Source organism: Typopeltis vanoorti, chromosome 4, assembly GCF_054136105.1.
Source record: "Typopeltis vanoorti isolate ZY-2024b chromosome 4, IOZ_Tvanoo_1.0, whole genome shotgun sequence".
NCBI lineage: Eukaryota > Metazoa > Arthropoda > Arachnida > Uropygi > Thelyphonidae > Typopeltis > Typopeltis vanoorti.
Window position 1 is genome coordinate 118,303,617 of NC_143552.1, and position 19,777 is coordinate 118,323,393.

Consider the following 19,777-nt stretch of genomic DNA (forward strand, 5'->3'; position numbering starts at 1 on the left):
AATCGGAGAAATCTCAGTCTGGTTATAAAGTTGCAAAGTTGAATGAAATTACTGCTAGCAATCTGCGAGACGTTTGGAAGCACGTTCTTCCACATTGTGCAAATGATTTTAGAGGCTTTTTCAAATGAATCTAAGTTAATTAAATCTCATTCTGAGAAGTTGAGTGATTCTGACCTGCTAAATTTAGATGCACAGGAAGGTTCTGAAGAATATGAAGAAAATTTAATCACTGACAAGCCCAAAGAGGTTTTGCAGAAACAATTTGAAAATAGTTTTTGTACAATTGACGTTTTTAAGCAGCAATGCTTAGAGACCCTGGTGAAGAGAGAACCAGTAAAATTTGCAGAAGAGGCAATAGGGCCATACTGTCAGTTGTATGAAAAAAAGAAACAGAATGCCTGCCAAACTACGTTAGATCAATTCTTTGTTAAGAAGCAGAATAATGAATTTATATTCTGAATATGTTTTATTGTCTTTCAGCTTCATGGTTTTCCTTTAACTAGGCCCTGAGACATACTCTAATTCTTTTATAAAAAAAATTAAGGTTCAAAAAAGAAATCTGAGGAACGAATTATACATTTTCCCATAGGTTATTATATTCGATTAGTGCATTTTGGATTAATGCACCTGTTTTAAAGAACACATTATCGAGGGATTGCTGTATATTACTATTATTCATCTTGTCATGTCTCCAAATTGCCTTCTGCTTCTTTTTCCAGATTTTATGTTTAATCCCCTTATTCCTCCATTTGACACCTACCTCATTCAACCTTTTGATCTTCAGAATACATTCACACATTGATGCTGTTAAGTATCTCTTTTTCCTAAGCCTTCAGCCCAAGCTTCTCATAATTATCAGCCTCATAATTCCATATATATATCCTTTAGATGACTAGCCATGACTCAGGTGAGCACTTCATGATCACTCTACCCTCTGATGAAATGATTAGAACTAAAACTCACAATCCTTGCTTGCTTTCTCCTTTGCTTACTGCCTTAGATAGTTGTCTCTCCCAAGAACAGAAGAAATTTATTTTCATTATTCCCAAATGCTATCTCTTCATTCCAATCTATACTACTTTAATTAAAATTACCCTTCTCTTGTTCACTTATATATTTCTTCATCACAACCCTCCACATTCCCTGGTCTATAGCAATATCCAACTAAATATCTCTTCCTGTCAACCTCCACCTCATACCACATCGCCCGCCCCAAAACTATTGCCACTATTTCCCTGTTTTATGTCTACCTTATGTGTAGACATGAAATAAGGAATATTCTCCTATTATTCCCATGTTATCATTAGTAGCTAGCACTCAAACTCCCTTCTTGTCCTTGCGAAAAACACTGAACTTTTCTTGTTAAGATACACCTTCATGTCAACCATGTTTCTCTTATTTCAATAATTTTGGGGCAGATAAACTCAATCGTTGAAGCAATTTCATCTTCTTTATTTCCGATACCCCTGGCATTTGTAAATAAACAGAGCCTTGATTAGGACTGGTCTGTAACCAGTCCTGACCAAGTCACCTGTTGTTTGTGATTTTCCCACCACACCTGCCCAGTCACCTTTATTACCACTTACTCCATATTGTACAATGACCAAAATTTCTTTTCTTTTCATTAATTACTTTATTTTGTTATTTTAAAAAACCAAGAACTTTGAAACACCAAAACCCAGTATTGAAACACCAGATCATATTAAGAAGATAGAGTAATTAACACAGTGTCAGTTTGCTATAGGTTCTCCAACCTTTAATTATGGAAGTGATATCAAAACTAAATAAATAAAAAGAGAGAGGTAAAAATGGTTTTTACTCTATCAGAAAAGAAAAAAAAAAGTTACATGTTTTAGATTATGGAGTCATCTCTTATGCTTTATTCAAAAATTTGTGTTGTTACTTTCTTCAATGTGAGCTGCTTTTTCTGGGATAAAATAAAATAAATTGACCAGACTCAGTTTCAGTGTACTAAATTATATATTAATATCTGTAAACAGGGTGTTTTTTCCCCCTCTTCCAGTAACGTTTTAATTTTGTTTTCACTCATCGCATTTTGGCAATGTGGTTTGGAAAGAAAGTTCTTCCCTATGATTAGGTACCATGAAAAATTCTAATTACTTCTCTTGAATAAGCATATGCTAATAAATAAGAAATAAACTGACTAAATAAATATATTTTATTTTGGCTAATTTTTGATTAATGGAATTTTTATATTGGTGTGTTTGTTGACATTCTGGGCAGTCAACAAAATTTCTTTTCTTTCCTGTAATTACTTCATTTTTTAGCTTTCATTTGTAGTTTTACAGAAGAAGATTGAGGATATGAAAATACGATTTCGAAAGCGAAGAACCTTAGATAAAGGACAACAGACAGAAGATTGTCTTAAATGTAGGACATTACAAACTGCAATACATGACTTAAGGTTAGTATTTCAGCTTTAGATTGCATTTGCTAAAAAAAAAAAAAAAAAAAAGAAAAGAAAGAAAGATAGTACTGTAGGAGATTTAGCTTCAGCCTTAATCCCAATAAAATAAAGCTTCACATTTTAATATACGGTAATTTTTCTCAGATTTTTATTTATTTGTTTATTTTATTTATAGCTTTAATACATTGGTTGAAGGATAAAATCAAAGAAACATGTTATCACAAGGCATTTTTGAGTTTTAATTAACACAGCAAAAAATGAAAAAGAAAAGAAAATTTAAGTTAAGGGGATAATAAATCCCGTATTATTTTACAGCCGGATCCGAAACTCAGAGATCGAAATCTAAGAGTTTCATGCCGAAGAACAATCAGCGAGTCCAAGCGTAAGTGATCACTTGGGTAGTACAACACTATGGCAACTCGTGTATATATTTTCTCATAATGTAAAATGCAGCGCCTAGGAGATGTATTACTGTTTTACATTATGAGGAGAGGTCACTACCAGACCGGTTTCGACCTTTATTTGAGGTCTCATCAATGAGTAGGTAGACCTGGAATATCAAGGTTTAAGTGAACCGAACTTACATATATCCCTACTAATGAATTGCCAGTCCGGTGTACCCATATATTATTATTACTATGATAAAGAGCCAAGAGACCCATGGTACAAAATGTACTATAGGTTCGCAAATAACTTTTCGTGGATGGAAACCACATAGAAACATCTATGCAAATTTTACTCCCAATTCATTCAACTTAATTTTCTTTTACGATGAAGAGCCAAGAGGCTATTTTTTCTGGTGATATAAATTAAGTTAAGGGGATAATAAATCCTGTATTATTTTGCAGCCGGGTACGAAACTCGGAGATCGAAATCTAAGAGTCTCATGCCGAAGAACTATCAGCGAGTCCAAGCGTAAGTGATCGCTTGGGTAGTACAACACTATGGCAACTCGTGTCAAAGGTGGTGCAAGCTCTGTCACTATCCTTAATATTTTCTCATATATTACTGTATTACATGTTTCTCATGTATTACTGTTTTACATTATGAGGAGAGGTCACTACCCAGACCGGTTTTGACCTTTATTGAGGTCTCATCAGTTAGTAGGTGGATGGATTTGGATAATGTAAAACGCATCTCCTAGGAGTTGCATTTTGCATTATGAGAAAATATTAAGGATAGTGACGGAGCTTGCTTCACCTTTGACACGAGTTGCTATAGTGTTGTACTACCCAAGTGATCACTTGCGCTTGGACTCGCCGATAGTTTTTCGGCATGAGACTCTTAGATTTCAATGGATTTTGATCTCCGCGTTTCGTACCCGGCTGTAAAATAATACGGGATTTATTATCCCCTTAACTTAATTTATATAGCCGGAAAAAAAAAATAGCCTCTTGGCTCTTTATTGTAGTAATAATAATATATGGGTACACTGGTTCTGGCAGTTCGTTAGTAGGGGTATATGTAAGTTCGGTTCACTTAAACCTTGATATTCCAGGTCTACCTACTCACTGATGAGACCTCAATAAAGGTCGAAACCAGTCTGGGTAGTGACCTCTCCTCATAATGTAAAACAGTAATACATCTCCTAGGAGCTGCGTTTTACATTATGAGAAAATATTAAGAAAATATTAATAGTGATGGAGCTTGCTCCACCTTTGACACGAGTTGCCATAGTGTTGTACTACCCAAGTGATCACTTACGCTTGGACTCGCTGATAGTTCTTCGGCATGAGACTCTTAGATTTTGATCTCCGAGTTTCGTGCCCGGCTGTAAAATAATACGGGATTTGTTATCCCCTTAACTTAATTTATATCGCCGGAAAAAATAGCCTCTTGGCTCTTTATCGTAAAAGAAAATTAAGTTGAACGAATTCGGAGTAAAATTTGCATAGATGTTTCTATGTGTGGTTCCCATCCACGAAAAGTTATTTGCATGGATGGGAACCACATAGATTTTATTATAATTTTTCTATTTTTAATTTATTTTATATGATCTCAAAACCCTGCCCTAAAGACTAAACATGGAACTTTTTCAAGCCACTTCAGGCTTCCAATAAATGATATCACACACTAGGTGATGAACTTTATCTCTCACCAAATCCATCTAATAATCATAAACATCCATTCCTGTGGCAGGATTTTTGAACCCCACGACTAGTTGTTTGGAGAGTGAGTATGCTAACTCTAATTTCATTTTGTTTAATAAGTTTAAACAAAATGAAATTAGAGGTGATTACAATTATAAAAAGTTTTTGATTGCATGGATCACAACAGACTGTGGATTGCAATGAGGTCAATGGGAATTGATCATATATGAGCATCTAATTCTCTTGATAAGAGAGTTGTATGACAATCAAGAAGCTTCATTCCTTGGAGAAACAGAGTATTCGAGTGGAAAAGGGTTGCAGCAGAGTTGTATACTGTCGCCCTATCTTTTTAATATTTATAGTGAATATATTATGAGAAGGGCTAATTAAGACAAGGATCCAGCTGGAATTATGATTGGTGGCAGAAAAATAAATAATTTAGGATATGCAAGTGTACAACCCTTATAGCAGAAACTAAGGAAGATCCTGAGTGTGAAAATAAAAACAAAGTGCAAAACATCCAGATGTGCTAATTACAAGGGAGAACATCAAGCATACTTCCAAGTATGCAGAGATGAGAAAGAGATTCAAAAGATCAAGAATATTCCATATCAGGAGGCAAAGAAAAAGTATATTACAACAACAGTTACATCTAGTGGAAAACCCTCTTCCTCTGAGAAGGTAACAGTAAAAAAAAAAGTATCTAAGGAGACATTTATATGCATGACTGTAACCATGTTATCATAATCACATCATTCTTGAACAATGATTTACTCAGAATCTTATTAGAGTAAATCAAATAAAAGAAGTGAATATACCTTCACTCTTGAAAATACACCAAAAATGATCCCATGCACAAGATCCCTATAAGAAAAATCACCTTCCATATACTTATATGGAACGTGGTGAGAGAACATGGGGGGGGGGGACATCCATGGAAGTTAAGTTTGTTCGTATCACTTGAGAAAGGGGTAAGAGTTAGGTTTTTTTCCCTGAGAGCAATGAGTGAGTGGAATAATTTGCCCTTGGGGATAGTGAATGCATCTAATGTGAATGAATTTAAGGGAGGGTATGATAACTGGTTTGGGTGATTTATAGCCTCCCTCAATGAGTCCTTGACTCCCTGAAGGTCTCAGATAATAATAATAATAAATACATATAACTAAATAGACCATATCATAATCAGTAAAAGGCATCTAGCATATTCAGAGTTACAGAATACTTAGTGTGATAGTAATTATTTTCTAATTGGTGTTATTCTTAAGAGAGTCAAAATAAATAGTAAGCATATGAATATGATGATTTTTTTGGCCAAAAATGTAACAAAAGATAACTAATACTGGATTTAATAGGTTATAATAGATATTTAATTAAACCAACTAGTTTTGCCACATATGCCAGTGGTTTCTTCTGGGTTAGGAAGAACAAAAAAATATACAATAAGCAGTAAACAGGAACCATTACATCACTAAAAACTGGATATATATATATATATATAGTAATCATTAGACAAAAATAAAAACAGAAACACGTGAAGCATGGAATCTGGCACAGGTCAGTCGTTGTTCAGGTAGGTGTGCATGTTGGCAGAAAAGTTAGTCTGATATGTTGAAAGATCTAATAAGTGACTTCCAAATGTAACATAAAATCATTCTTTGGTTTCTGTTTAGAATGCCTTCTGAGTGGATAACCATTGTAGCCTCTTTCATGTTTCGTGCACTGAAATTATCTTCTATGTAAGGCATGGAAATCTTGTCTCATTCAATATTGTGGTGAGTGTGGGAGAAATGGAATGCCAGGCCTGAGCTGAGCTGAGCTGTCTTCTCTGTTGTTATTGACATCTCCAATACTCTTTTTGCCTAATTTCAAAATTTCTAGATGTTTGCCCTATGTAAACAAGGCCACAAGAACATGGAATATTAGAAACTCCAGGATGTTTGTTAAAAGGATTGTGGTCCTTAGGCAAATGTAAAAGAGCTTGTATAGCTACAATGGGTTTGAAAGCCACTCTTATGTCATGAGATTTCAGGAGAGACTGGTGATTTTGAAAGTTTTCAATTATAAGGGATGGAAACCAAAGCTCTGTAGCGAATGTCATCATCATCATTATTATTATTATTATTCGTGACACCTCCAAGGAGTCCGAAGACTCATCGCGGAGGACACTCACTATACAACTGTCTCCACCACTACACTGAACTTCTACAACCAATCATCTCCATCAATGCCATCTACCACCCACCACCACCACCACCACCACAACCTAGTGTTTTTTGTGTGTAAATTGCGTGTGTTCTGAAGGGCCGATTTGTTTGTATGCGGAATGAAAAACCCGAGTTTCCAGGGGAAAAAACCCTGCTACCATGGATGTTGTGGAGAAGGAGTAGAGAATAGTATTCTTTCTGCCATTTTCTTTACATTCTCTTCTCCAACTATTGGTGAGCAATAGTTGAAGAAGAGAATGTAATTCTTCTTTTGCCAGCCTGGCTGGCTGAGTGGTTAACGTATCTGCTCTCCATCCAAAAGGCTGTAGGTTCGAATCCCGGCATGGGCATGGATATTTGTGATCGTCTTTGGAAATACTAGTGGTGGCTGGCAGTAGATGGCATTGGTGTGGTCAGTTGGTGGATTGAGTTGTGGAGACAGTTGTAGAGCAGGTGCCCTCCTTTGATGAGTCTTTGAACTCCATGGAGATATCAAATAATAATAATAATAATTTAGTGTTTCTTCATCTCTTGTAATAGAGATGAAGAAACATTATCGCTCTTTTTTTCAGTGTATGTATGTGTATAATACCTAATTTTTGCGATATATGATGCAATGAAGAGAAATTTAAGTAACAACTGTATAAGTGGTCTTACGGTATACTCTAAGAGAGAGAGAGAGAGATATGCCTCCTTCTGCATTTTTTGAAATTAGAACATCTAGGAAAGGTAATTTCCCTTCATTTTCAAGTTCTAAAGTGAATTTAATTTTATGGCGGAAGGAGTTAATAGATGACAGAAAATCGTGTAACTCAGCCACATTGTGTTTCCAGATTTCAATTGTTGTTCATTATCTGTGTGCATCTCTTGAATGACATCTATGTCTATATCATTTTCTTGAAGGATTTTTGAGAGATATTGACTTTTAGCAAAGCTGATTCCTTCAATGTTGAGTTGGCAAATCTGGAAATTAGCACCCAGTTTTCTTTTCTTGTGCTCCTGAAAAGGATCATTTGGTGATTTTATTGCTTGTAATTTCATGTGTATGTATTTATGTATTCTGATGTCATGTGTCTTTATTATACCATACGCTAAATAAATAAATAAATGTATTTCCAGATTATAAATATGTCATCTATATATCTCCACCAAAGTGACAGTTTAGGATTTGTAGATAGCAAGAAATCTGTTTCAAAGTCTTCCCATTGCAAGACCAGATATGTCTGTAGATTTTCCCATTCCATTGGAAAAAAAATCTGAGTTGAGACAATGTCTAAATAGTTGGGAGATATCCTGAGGAAACAGATTATCTGCAAGTGCCATAACTTTGTCTTCAGGAACATTTGAAAACAATGATACAATATCCATACTAGTTAGAATGTCCATTAGTAAGATACAAATTTCTCCTAGATTTTCTACAAAGTGTTGTGAATTTTTGATGTAGGCATTCGTGTGTCTGATTGCTCCTTTAGAAGATTAGTGAGATGTTTGGATAACACCTAAGTAGGTGAGCTAATACTATCTACAATAGGCCAAAGAGGAATATCAGTCTTATGTACCTTGGGCATTCCATATAAAGGAGTTAAGGAATGCATAGATTTCAGTCTTTTTTTTTAAGATCCATGGGCCATGTAATCATGTCGCATAAGCGGTTATTGGTTTCTTCATGGTTTGTCCAATTGGGCATAATCTAATGAAGTATAAGTAGTATCAGAAAGTAAAATTGAAATTTTGGACATATACTCAGTTATATTCAAGATAACAGTTGAATTGCCTTTATCAGCCTTGAGTACTATAATATCTTTTTTCTTCTTCAAATTTGAAAGTGCTCTTTTTTTCTAAGGAACTGGTGTTCATTTTAAGAGGATGAGAAGAAGAGAGAAGGATCACAGTCTTCAATCTAATGTCATTTGCAACAGGTTGCAGTTGAAATTAGTGCCTTTACTATGTTGCAAATAATATCTATTTTAGGAATGTGTTCTGACATGACGACAAAATTGAACCCTTTCTTTAAAAAGAAAATTTTTATATGAACAGATTGAAGAAATATAGAAACAGTTGATGTTAAATAACCAAAGACAATAAATCCACATATCAAAACAACAATTATCAGTAGTAGTAATTGACAAACACTAGCTACTGGACATTAAATAGCAAACAGGTAGAGAGAGAGTATTTAACCATCTCGTAAACTGTGATGAACCTGTTAAGAGTTTTTTTTTTTTTGAAAGTTTATTTTTCACTTGGTTAGAGTATAATAAATTTAGTTTAATCCTTTATCCAAGTGTGAGCAAACAGGGTTTGTGCCTGAAAGTATCTTCAGGACTGGGGTAAGGTGGTACAACACCAGGACAACTCCTTGCAAAGGTGGAGCAAGCTACCAACACTCCTGTCTCAGTATCTCCCATAATGCAAAACACATCTCCTTGCAGATATGTCTAATGTTATGCATTAAGGGAAGGGCCACAGCCCACACTAGTTTCGACCTTTATTGAGGTCTCTTCAGAGGGAGCCAGGCTCACGTCTGAAAGTACTATACTTTCAGACGCAAACCCTGTTTGCTCACACTTGGATAAAGGATTAAACTAAATTTATTATACTCTAACCAAGTGAAAAATAAACTTTCAACATCTTTCTCTAAATCCAGAGTAATTTATTAAAAAAGGGTGGCACACCATTTGGCAAATCCTATAGGTAGAGATGACCTGCTAATGCTTCTGCCTGGTATCTCCACGTGGGCCTGGCTCCCTCTGAAGAGACCTCAATAAAGGTCGAAACTAGTGTGGGCTGTGGCCCTTCCCTTAATGCATAACATTAGACATATCTGCAAGGAGATGTGTTTTGCATTATGGGAGATACTGAGACAGGAGTGTTGGTAGCTTGCTCCACCTTTGCAAGGAGTTGCCCTGGTGTTGTACCACCTTACCCCAGTCCTGAAGATACTTTCAGGCGCAAACCCTGTTTGCTCACACTTGCATAAAGGATTAAACTAAATTTATTATGTTAAGAGTTTGAACAGACAACTTTTATTTTATGATGTTTTGGTTGAGTTAGACAAGAGGAGAATCGATACTCTCGAACTTTGCTATCTTTTGATGGGCTGCAGCATGGAAAGCTGTTGTATGAATTGGAGGATATGGGATTTAATTATAAACTGTTAGTATAGATAAGAATATGGCAGACTGACAGATGTCAAATCAGTGTATTGGGGATGTGAGTCCACAAGATTTAAGGTGACTAGTGGCGTACCACAGGAATCAATCCATGGTCAATTGTTATTCAGCCTTTACATTAATGATATCAGGAAGTACTGACTGTGCATGATTTGACAGGCACAGCAGATGCAAAGACACGCAGGGTAATCAGGCATGTGAACAACATGAAACACTTGCAGACTGATTTTTGGAATTTTGTGCATGTGAAAAGACTGTCAGTTCAATGTTATTAAATGTAAAGGTATGCACTTGGGTGTAATGTGATATTCAGTGGCATATTGGTGAGATTATGCTAGAAGAAACTGACCATGTTAGGGATCTTAGAGTTTTAGTAGATATGAAGTTGAAGTTCAGGGGTCATATAGCAAAAATAGTAAATACAACTCGGAGAATAATTGTAATGCTGAAACAAACATTGATACATTGGAGACTATTAAAGATGATACAGGACTGTAGAATGTAAGCTGTAAGGAAAGATTGAGAATTTGTGGAATGCAGATACTAGCAAACAGGAGAAAGAGGAAACTTCTAGAAGGGTCACGCAGGATACCAGTAAATGGAATTTTTAATTTTATGGAAGATGGAAAGAATGAGAATGAGAGGACATCCAATTGAGCTTGAGAATGAATTCAGTCAAAAATGGAGTGACAGCTTGATTTTTATTTTATAGAGTAGTAAATGATTGCGAAGCCATTTCCTTTACCTAATTCCACTATTATCTTATTATAAAATGTGAATATACTGAGGTAGAACTTACATTTTACAAAGCCATGCTGTCCCCTACAGAGTATCATATTCTATCCACCCATTTCTGAATTTATTTTTAACCAACTTTTCCATTACTTTTAATGACTACTCCAGAGATACTAATTGATTTGTAATTTGCTACTTCTGTCTTGGAATCATCTTTACATAAAGGAACTATTCTGCCCTCTTTCCACTTCCTTGGACCTTGCCAGAGCTGTGACTTAGATTAAACAACTTCATCAGAGGCACTGCCAGTTCACTTGCACATGCTCGTAGCACACTAACTGACATACCATCCAGGCCAACTGCTGTATTCACATTGATATTTTTCAATATACTGAGTACTTCCAGTTCATCTGCTTCAATTCTCACATCAGTCTGTCACATTAGTAACTGCAAAGTCATCTGATATATCCTTGAGATATATCCTTGCAAGTTATCACTTAGTAACGGAACTAATTCTTCTGCTTCCTTCACCTTCCTACCCTCAGCACTGAGCAAAGTAATCTTTCCATAATTATTCTTTCTCTTACTTGCTGTGTAGTGAAAAAAACTTTTGGATTTACTTTCATTTGCTTAGCTAGTTTTCTTTCAAAATTTGATTTAGTGTTCCTTACTACTAGTTACTCTTCTTGCTTGTGCTCATGAGCATGCCGATCACCTTTTTGTTTATATTCCTTCCACAATCCTTTTTTGCAGCTCCTCTATATATTACTACTCATCCACTTAATCCTTACTTGATTTATCCTCCTGACCTAGATATGCACTGTAATACTGCCTCACTCCAACAATCCTGAATGAGGTACTATTTGAGTGCTTCCCATGCATTAATAACATCCATTCTATGTAGTTTTTTATGCATAATAAAGCTCAGAGCACAATGAAACAGTGACAGGCACACAGCAGTGAACCAAGTAATTGTAACTGACACCTAATGTCCTTACATAGCATCCTCTTTTAGTCAGATAACTACAAAGTTAATTCAGAGAAGCCTGGCTATTAGGTCTTAAAATGGATGAGTGGTAAATTATAGTCTCCCAGACCTTTTGTAAATTAATGCACCCATATTTTTTGAGGTTGGGAGAGTGCTTCATAGCTGATGCTGACTCTGAGAACAGCCTTTCAGACCTATAATGACTTCTATGTAATAAAGATGTTTGCTCCATCTGATCCTATATTAAGGAGTGTTCAGAGCATGGTCTACTAGTTCCAACTTGCCATATACATGATCTCGGATGTAAGTGTTATGTTCTTCAAGGCATATGTTAACTCATCTACCAGTCTTTCCAAAGTAGACTAACTTGTATGCACAAGAGACTTTATACACTCTTGGATTTTGAAGAGGATGTAATCGATCTTTAAAAGAATGTATAAAAGTAGCTAGTTGAATGAAAGGTTTGAAAATGGTATGCAATCATATTTGCAAAGAACTTTGGCTATTTTTTTCTGATGTAAACTTAACATATGGAATGGAAATGGTTTTGCTGTGATCCTGTGTGTTGGGTGCAGGAGGGATTGGGGGTGCATGTAATATTTTATATATTTTATATTAGCTGTAGCAATTGGCTAAAAAGATGTTGCTACGATCCCTAAGCTCAGTTTCACAGGCTGTGTCATATGTACAAAGTAGCCCTGGATCAGCAAGTAAGAGTTTTGAGGATGCCATACTGTTGGAAAGGGATAGTGATTTGATTGTTTATGTAAATACCAGTATGAGTGGGTTTTCTGTAGATAGAGAAGGATAATGAGCCATGTCGCTAGTGTATCTAAAAAGGGGGAGACTATTTTTACTTTCTTTTTTCTATGGTGAAATTTATTTTAGGATGTTCATTGTTAAGATGTGACAAAAATAATATATCTAATGTGTCTGGACCATGAGGCTAAACAGCAAACACATCATCAGCATAGTGCAGCCAAACTGTTTGTTGTTGTGTGGCTGTGTTAAAAGCTTGGTTTTCAAAATGCTTCATATAAAAGGGGGGGGGGGGGGCTCGTAGCAATCCAGTCTAGCTGCTTGTATATTTTTTTCCTTTCCACAGGAAATAACCAGCATGTATGGTGAATCTGAATAATTCAATTATGTTTATGGGATGGGGGGGGGGGGATGCGGCTTGATAAAGTCAAGGGTCTCTGTCAAAGGTACATTAGTAAAAACTGAGGTGATATCAAAACTGACCATGATGTCAGAATCTCTCAGAGTTAAATTTTCTATTAAAGTTGTAAAGAATTTTTAATAGATGAGGGACAGTTGCCTGTAAGGGAGGAAAGTGATTTGGATAAATGTTTAACGAGTTTATAGGTGGGCTGTCTATGTTATCTAAAATTTAACAAAGGGGGTATTGGGTTTGTGAATTTTAGGAACCCCACATATCTGGGGTGGTTGGACTTGATAAGGTTTAAGTTTTTTGGTAATTTCTTTATGCCAGGATGTAATTTTTTTTTAATAATTGTACACTTTTTTTGGGGGGGAGGGGATTTTGTAGGATCCTGATCTATGATCTGATAAGTGGAGGAGTCTTTAAGAAGTTGATTCATTTTTCTGTTGTACTCTGCTTATCCTTCAGCTTTAGTTACAACAATTTGTTTATTCTTGTGTAGCTTTCTAAGTGCTGATATTTCTTTTGGTGGAATGTTATTCTTGGGAGGTTTGGCTTTGCTTAGAATACTAGTCGCATCCAACCAAATGTTCGTAGCCATAATTGGTGCAAGCTCATAGTTACCACATTCTATTCTGATTGTAATTTTTAAAAATGATACTTTTTTTGGGGGGGGGGGGGGAAGGAGAATGTGGTGGCAAAATTATGCACAGATTCCATCCTCTGAGTGTGTTTGCGGCAATAGATTTATGACTATGCATTCTTGTCATAGTTGTGAGCAAGAACAACTTCGCTGTTGAAATGCTGCAAATGTTTTTCAGATGACGATTCTTAACTTTTTTTCATATTCTTTACTGGCAACATTTTATGAGATGGAGATTAGAATAAACCATAGTTCTGGATTGAGTATTTTCGAAAGCTCTTCGTGTAATGTGATGACAGCAGCATTAATTTTTGCCATTTTGACTCGAGTGCCGCCAATCTATTCATGAATTAGGAATTAGGTATTTGTGTCCTGACATCTCCTGAGGAAGGTCAGCTGAATGAGTTGTCTTGACAATTTCAGTTTCCACTTACTGAGTTGACATGCTTTATGTGGATAAAGAATGTCATACAGAAATTGAATTCATACAAAAAGGCTAGGTATTGTTCATTATCTATAATAAAGTTTAATGGTGTAACTAACACCAAGAGTCAAAAAATACATTTATTAAACTCACTAATATTTCTCTGGTTTTCTACTCAGCATCATCATCAGAGCACAGTGAAACTATGACAGACACATAACATTAAACCAAGTAACTGTAGAAATAGTTTAAATTATAACTGACACCAAATGTCCTTACGTAAAACTGAGCTTAGGGATCTTTGCAACATCTTTTTTAGCCAATTGCTACAGCCCATATAAAATAGATAAAATATTACATTTATCCCCACCCCCTCCTGCACTCAGCATGCAGGATCACACAAAGACCATTCCCATTCCATATGTTAATACATAAGAAAAAATAGCCAAAATTCTTTGCAGATATGATCTCCACACCACTTTCAAACATTTCATTCAACTAGTACTTTTATACATTCTTCTAAAGATTGACTACATCCTCTTCAACATCCAAGAGTGTATAAAGTTCCTTGGGCATGCAAGTTAGTCTGCTTTGGAGATTCATAAGATGTTCATATGTGTTCCAGGACTTTTTTTTTTCTTTTCATTTTCTATAGATTGTCTTAATCATAAATAGGACTATCTACCCAGCAACCAAAATATTTAATTGTAATTTATAGCTCAAATTATTATTAAGAATCATAATTTGTGCCTTTCATTTTCACTTCAGATTCAGAAAAGAAAAAAAAAACTATTATTTTGAAATTCTTTAAATCATCCATTAATCAAGCTTTTTAATGATAAAACTTACAGTTCCAAGACTCTTAACTGTCAGAGACAGATGGAGAACCAGCTCAAGCAGTCTGATGATTTGAAGGTGCAGTTAAAAACAGCCACTTCTCGACTTGCAACTTTCAAAGCAGAAGCAGCAATCAAACTGAAAAGAGAAATTAGCCATCGTGATGATGTAATTCAGGTAATTATCACTACTTTCTCACCCATTTCAGTAACAAAAGCTATGCTGGATTATATAAATATATCTGCCCTTAAGTTTATAATACCAAATTAATCACAGAATTAGAACATAAGGTTTGATGTTTATTGGTTATAAATGGCTTTCTTTGATTGTAGTAAAAATTAAAAATACTATGGTGATCATCCAATATGTGCAGTGTAATCAGAAAAGTCTGCATTGAAATAGCATATCTGGTAGCAGTATTGTGAAAGAAGTATGAAGATAGAATGGAACATATGAAGAAAAACAGCAATGCTACAAACATTGGGGAACAAAGTGAAGATAGAACTGGTGGTAAGATACATTTGGAAGAATTTAGACAAGAGTGTGCAAATGAAGGGAGAAATGAAAAGAAGTTTGTCGAGTATGAACTTGGATGACTGAAAAAGTCATTGGCTGATATGAGAGAGAGAGAGAGTAAAGCTTTGTGTGGAAAAGGGGATTTTGCAAATTACTTGTGTGACTTGGCATCATAAATAGATAAATGAGTATATAAAATATATTTTCTAGGTTGTTCAACATGATCTGAGGCTGAACAAACAATGGAAGCAATTTTGGTGGAAGGAATGAACAGGAGTTTCGTTATGGACACATGTGACTTGAAAGTGGATAAAAGGATGCTGAAAGAGGATTTGCAGAAATGTGAAGGATGATATTGTTGCTTAGATATGAGAGTTGAGAAGGAGAGCAGAGAATGAATAGCCTTATGGTTGAGTTCCATGAGACTTTAAAAGGGAAACTGGAATAGTTTAAGAGAGGATTAGATGGGTAGTATTTGAATGGGTTTCATGTTGGACATTTGGATTGATTGCTGTTAGGTTATTACAGAGAGAAAGAGTGCATGCAGGATAAAGTGAGTGTGGATAAGGGAGAAAGTTATTAAGAAGAATATTGAAAGCATGTTGCAGAAGGATAAGGTAGATACAAAGATACAGCGATAGTGATTATAGCAGGGCAAGGAAAGAACATATGAAAGAAAGGGAGTGATTGAGGAAAAGAAGCAGTGAAATGACAGAGTAGTCAGAGTGAGGTGAGAGAGAGCATAGAATATAGCAACTAGAGAGAAGATAATCACACGCAGAGTAAAATCAGTTGTATCTGGACAAGTATGGAAATATAGTGATGGGAAGGGAAAGGTTGGTAAGGTGAAGTAACACAAGCGATTAATGCCACAATCATGAGCTATGTGTTTTCATGTGAGCGTTATATTTTTGAGCATTAGTTACAGAGTTATATTTCTGTAACTAATGCTTGAAGTTTGAAATAATTGCTAAGATTGTGGCATTGGGATTGTTAACATATGAAAAAATTGGCTGGGGTTGGTATACAGGTGAAAATAGAAATTAAGGGATTTAGAATATTTCTGCAGGATTTGAAGGACAAAAGAGGAAGGGTGTGTGTGTGGTGGTGGTGGGGGACTTTTAATAATAGAGGAATTTTGCTTACTTAGGATAGAGGTGAAAATGGCAGTATGAGAGTTTTAATTTTGGGAATATTACCAGTCCAATATTACTAGGATTGAGAGAGAATGTCTAGTAAATTAATTTGAATATGAAATGCAGTGCTGTTAATTATCTTCTTTCAGTTCGAAGCTGTATTGTATTGGAATGTAGTTTTCTTCTGCTTTCTTTTATCAGAGTAGTGAATTTCATTCAGAAAGAAATTCTTGCCTTGTGTAGTATATATAAACCAATGATTTAGTGAGACAACAAGGGCTTATATTTTTTGTCAGTGTGTAGCTCAGTGGTGTGGCGTTTGCATACCACGGCGCTTGACCGCACGAAGGAAGACTTCGAATCTAGTCGGCGACTAGAAGAAATTTTTCTAAGCATTTTTTGGACCGGTTCCCGAGTTAATTGATCTCTGGCATGGGCAAGCAGGTTTTTTCTCCCAGAAACTCGGGTTTTTCATCCCGTAAACTCAAGAAAATTGCCCGTAGAACCCACATTATTTCAGACATTAATTAAAAAAATACAAGTGTTAGGGTTAGGGACCATGAGATGGCAGCACTTGTTGAACTGTCTCTCTTCACTACGTGCTGCTTAATTAGTGATAGCCTTGGGCCAGCTATCCTCTGATTGCGTACCAGTGGAGATTGAACTGCCCACTCAGTCTCCAAAAGTTAGATAGGGCTAAAATGGCCTCGCCTACTCCCTATATACAGGAATAAAAAGGCATTAGCTGATTTTTTTTTTTTTTCTGACTTGTACATTTTTGTATATATTCTTTTTCATTCATTTTTCTTAGAAAATAATCTGATGCATTATTTTAAAATCTTTAAAAAATGCTTTTCCTAGAAGTTTATTAGCTCCTGTTTTTAAGTATGTAAAAAAAAGTGCACTGACTATCACTCTTATATAGCTGAGACGTGAAATACAAACCCAGTAATGCAGTGGGTGTGTATTTATGTATTACGTTAACTCTCTTATTATGGTTCCATACAAAGTTTTATCAGTTATTTAATTTGATGTGCATGGAAGAGTGAGGAAGAATGTAATGGAAGATGTCCATGTGAAAGAGGTAACTAATGATTCGAGAGTGACTCTGTAAGGAGATATATTTATCAGAGCACTGTTTCTCAAAGTGTGGTCCATGGGCCACATGGTTTCTCTAGTGGATGTGAAAAATTTTTATAAAATAATATTTTTCTTGGTTTGGAAAAATTCTGATTTAAAAGTTGGATTTTCAACACTTCTTTTTATACGATGAAACTAAAACTCTCCAGCTTGGAACTTGACATGTTTAGTGGTGTCTGAAAGAAAGCAGTACCATTATTTGCATTCATATATTTTGTACTTTTTTATACAGACTTTTTATATCACACATCCAATGTGAGAATGAATCTGAATGCTTGAGAACTTGAATAAAGAAGTGAGTAATAATACCAAAAATGAGACACTTATAAAGTGTCTCACTTTTTGGTATTATTTACAATATATCCCATTCCCATCCTAGTTTTCCTAGTTTTCTGCTGAAAACTATAATGTCATGCATATTTTATGCCAACTTCTCCATAATTTTGCATTTAAGAGCAGTATATGAAGGCTCACTTCTAGTAAAATCTGACCTATTGGTAAAGGATAAGGTATAGGGCTAGTGGGCCTCTGAGTTATGCATTTTATTCAAGTGGGTGAATGAGAAGGTGCACAGTGTGTTTTCCTGGAGGTAGCATGAGCAAAGTGATTGAGATATTGGTGTGAGGGCTCAAGTAAGCAAAAGAATTGCTATTGAGAATGAATGGTTTGATCATGAACAAGGAGAATGTGAGAATGGATCTAAGGAGATGTTTAAGTACAGTAAAAGATAACAGTTGTGATAAGAAAAATAGTTGGTGTGTTGCCCAGTCAATGAGTTGAGGTAATGAGTGAAGATCACAAATGATGTGTTGGCAGAGCTGTGTAAAGAGAAAGGAGTGCATTTGAGTGCATCCATTTCTCAAATTCAATGAATTTGAGAGATGGATGGAACTTTATAAGAGAGAGAGAGAGAGAGACTACATTTAAATGGTTTGGTGTGAGGCAGCTGGAGAGACTTTCTGAAAGTGAGAGGGACTGCAGTGAATAGAAGCTCTGAGAAAATAAAGGAAGTAAGAAGCTGATGCAAAAAAAAAAAAAAAAAACAGGAAAGTAAGGCAGGAGAGTTTGTCAATGGAGAGGTGAGTAATGTGAGTTGAAAAATATGAAAAAGCAGGAATACAAGACAGCCAAGGAAAGGGGGGAGGGGGTTAAGACAGACAGGGAGACATTGTGCAAGAAGTATGGATACCTGATGCAGAAGTGAATGTTTGAGTAAACAGAAGGATTGAGAAGGCAAGAATGTGGGGAGGAGAGTGTTTGGATCTGGGGAGATTGAGGATTGGTGGTGATAGAGAGGAATGAAGAAGTCATAACTGAGAGAACCAGAAATGAGCCATTAGGTTTGTTTATGAATGCCAGAAGTATATGAAATAAATACAAAATTAATAACGAAAAAACTTACGTAAAAAGATTATTTAATAGTATAATTTTTGCCTGTGTGTCACGGGCATCTTCAGTACATTTTAAGCTCAAATGAAACAATAACTGACAATTCCAAAAAGCGCCACCTAAGTAGCTAGTGTAAGATAACTAAAAAGGTCAATAAATTTCCTAACAAAAAAAAAAAAAATTATATATACAATAAAAAGTTAGGAAAGATTAGCTGAATTATAAAGTACTATCTCCTATAAAGGGGATAGACGTAAACCATCAGATACTTCAACTTATAGGCCTCTTACATTGGATCCTACCGGGAGTCAATTGAAGAAACTTAATTCTCTTATAGATAATATATCTACATGGAATGAAGATCAAAAGTAAAAACTTAAAACCTTCTTCGGTCGTCCACATAGATTGTATGGTCTTCCGAAAGTTCATAAACCAGGCATTCCGTTGAGGCCAGTTGTAGATCGCATAGGTTGTCCCACTTACAAAATTTCAAAATTTTTATCAAATCTTCTCACTTCTTCAACTAGAAGAACTGATACTTATATAAAAAATACTTTGGATTTCAAAAATAAAATTTTAGATCTTCATTTGGATGTTTCGGATATCATGATCAGTTTAGATATTGTTTCTTTATTTACAAATGTTCCTTTATCTGACAGCATTGAATTACTGCAACAGGAAATTCCTTCAGACATTGCAAAAATATTTGATTTTGTAATACATTCTGGTTATTTTTCCTTTAAAAATAATTTGTATTAACAAATTGAAGGAACAGCAATGGGCAATCCTCTTTCTTCTGCTATCTCAAACTTCTTTATGGAACATTTTGAACAACATATCTTTGACAACATTTCTCCCAGACCTACTCATTGGTTCAGATATGTCGATGACATTTTTGCTATATGGAATGGC

At 35.4% G+C, this 19,777-nt stretch overlaps 1 protein-coding gene across 1 annotated transcript in view; it reads left to right on the forward strand.

Annotated features, from left to right (window-relative positions):
- Nucleotides 1-898: 898 nt before the first annotated feature.
- The window catches only part of LOC150107635 (uncharacterized), a 136,723-nt gene continuing 117,844 nt past the window's right edge, over nucleotides 899-19,777 (forward strand). Inside the window, exons 1-3 of the mRNA XM_090392145.1 lie at nucleotides 899-907; nucleotides 2,289-2,425; nucleotides 14,699-14,861. Of these exons, the coding sequence (XP_090248271.1) occupies nucleotides 899-907; nucleotides 2,289-2,425; nucleotides 14,699-14,861 (309 nt within the window). The remainder of the gene's footprint in view (nucleotides 908-2,288; nucleotides 2,426-14,698; nucleotides 14,862-19,777) is intronic.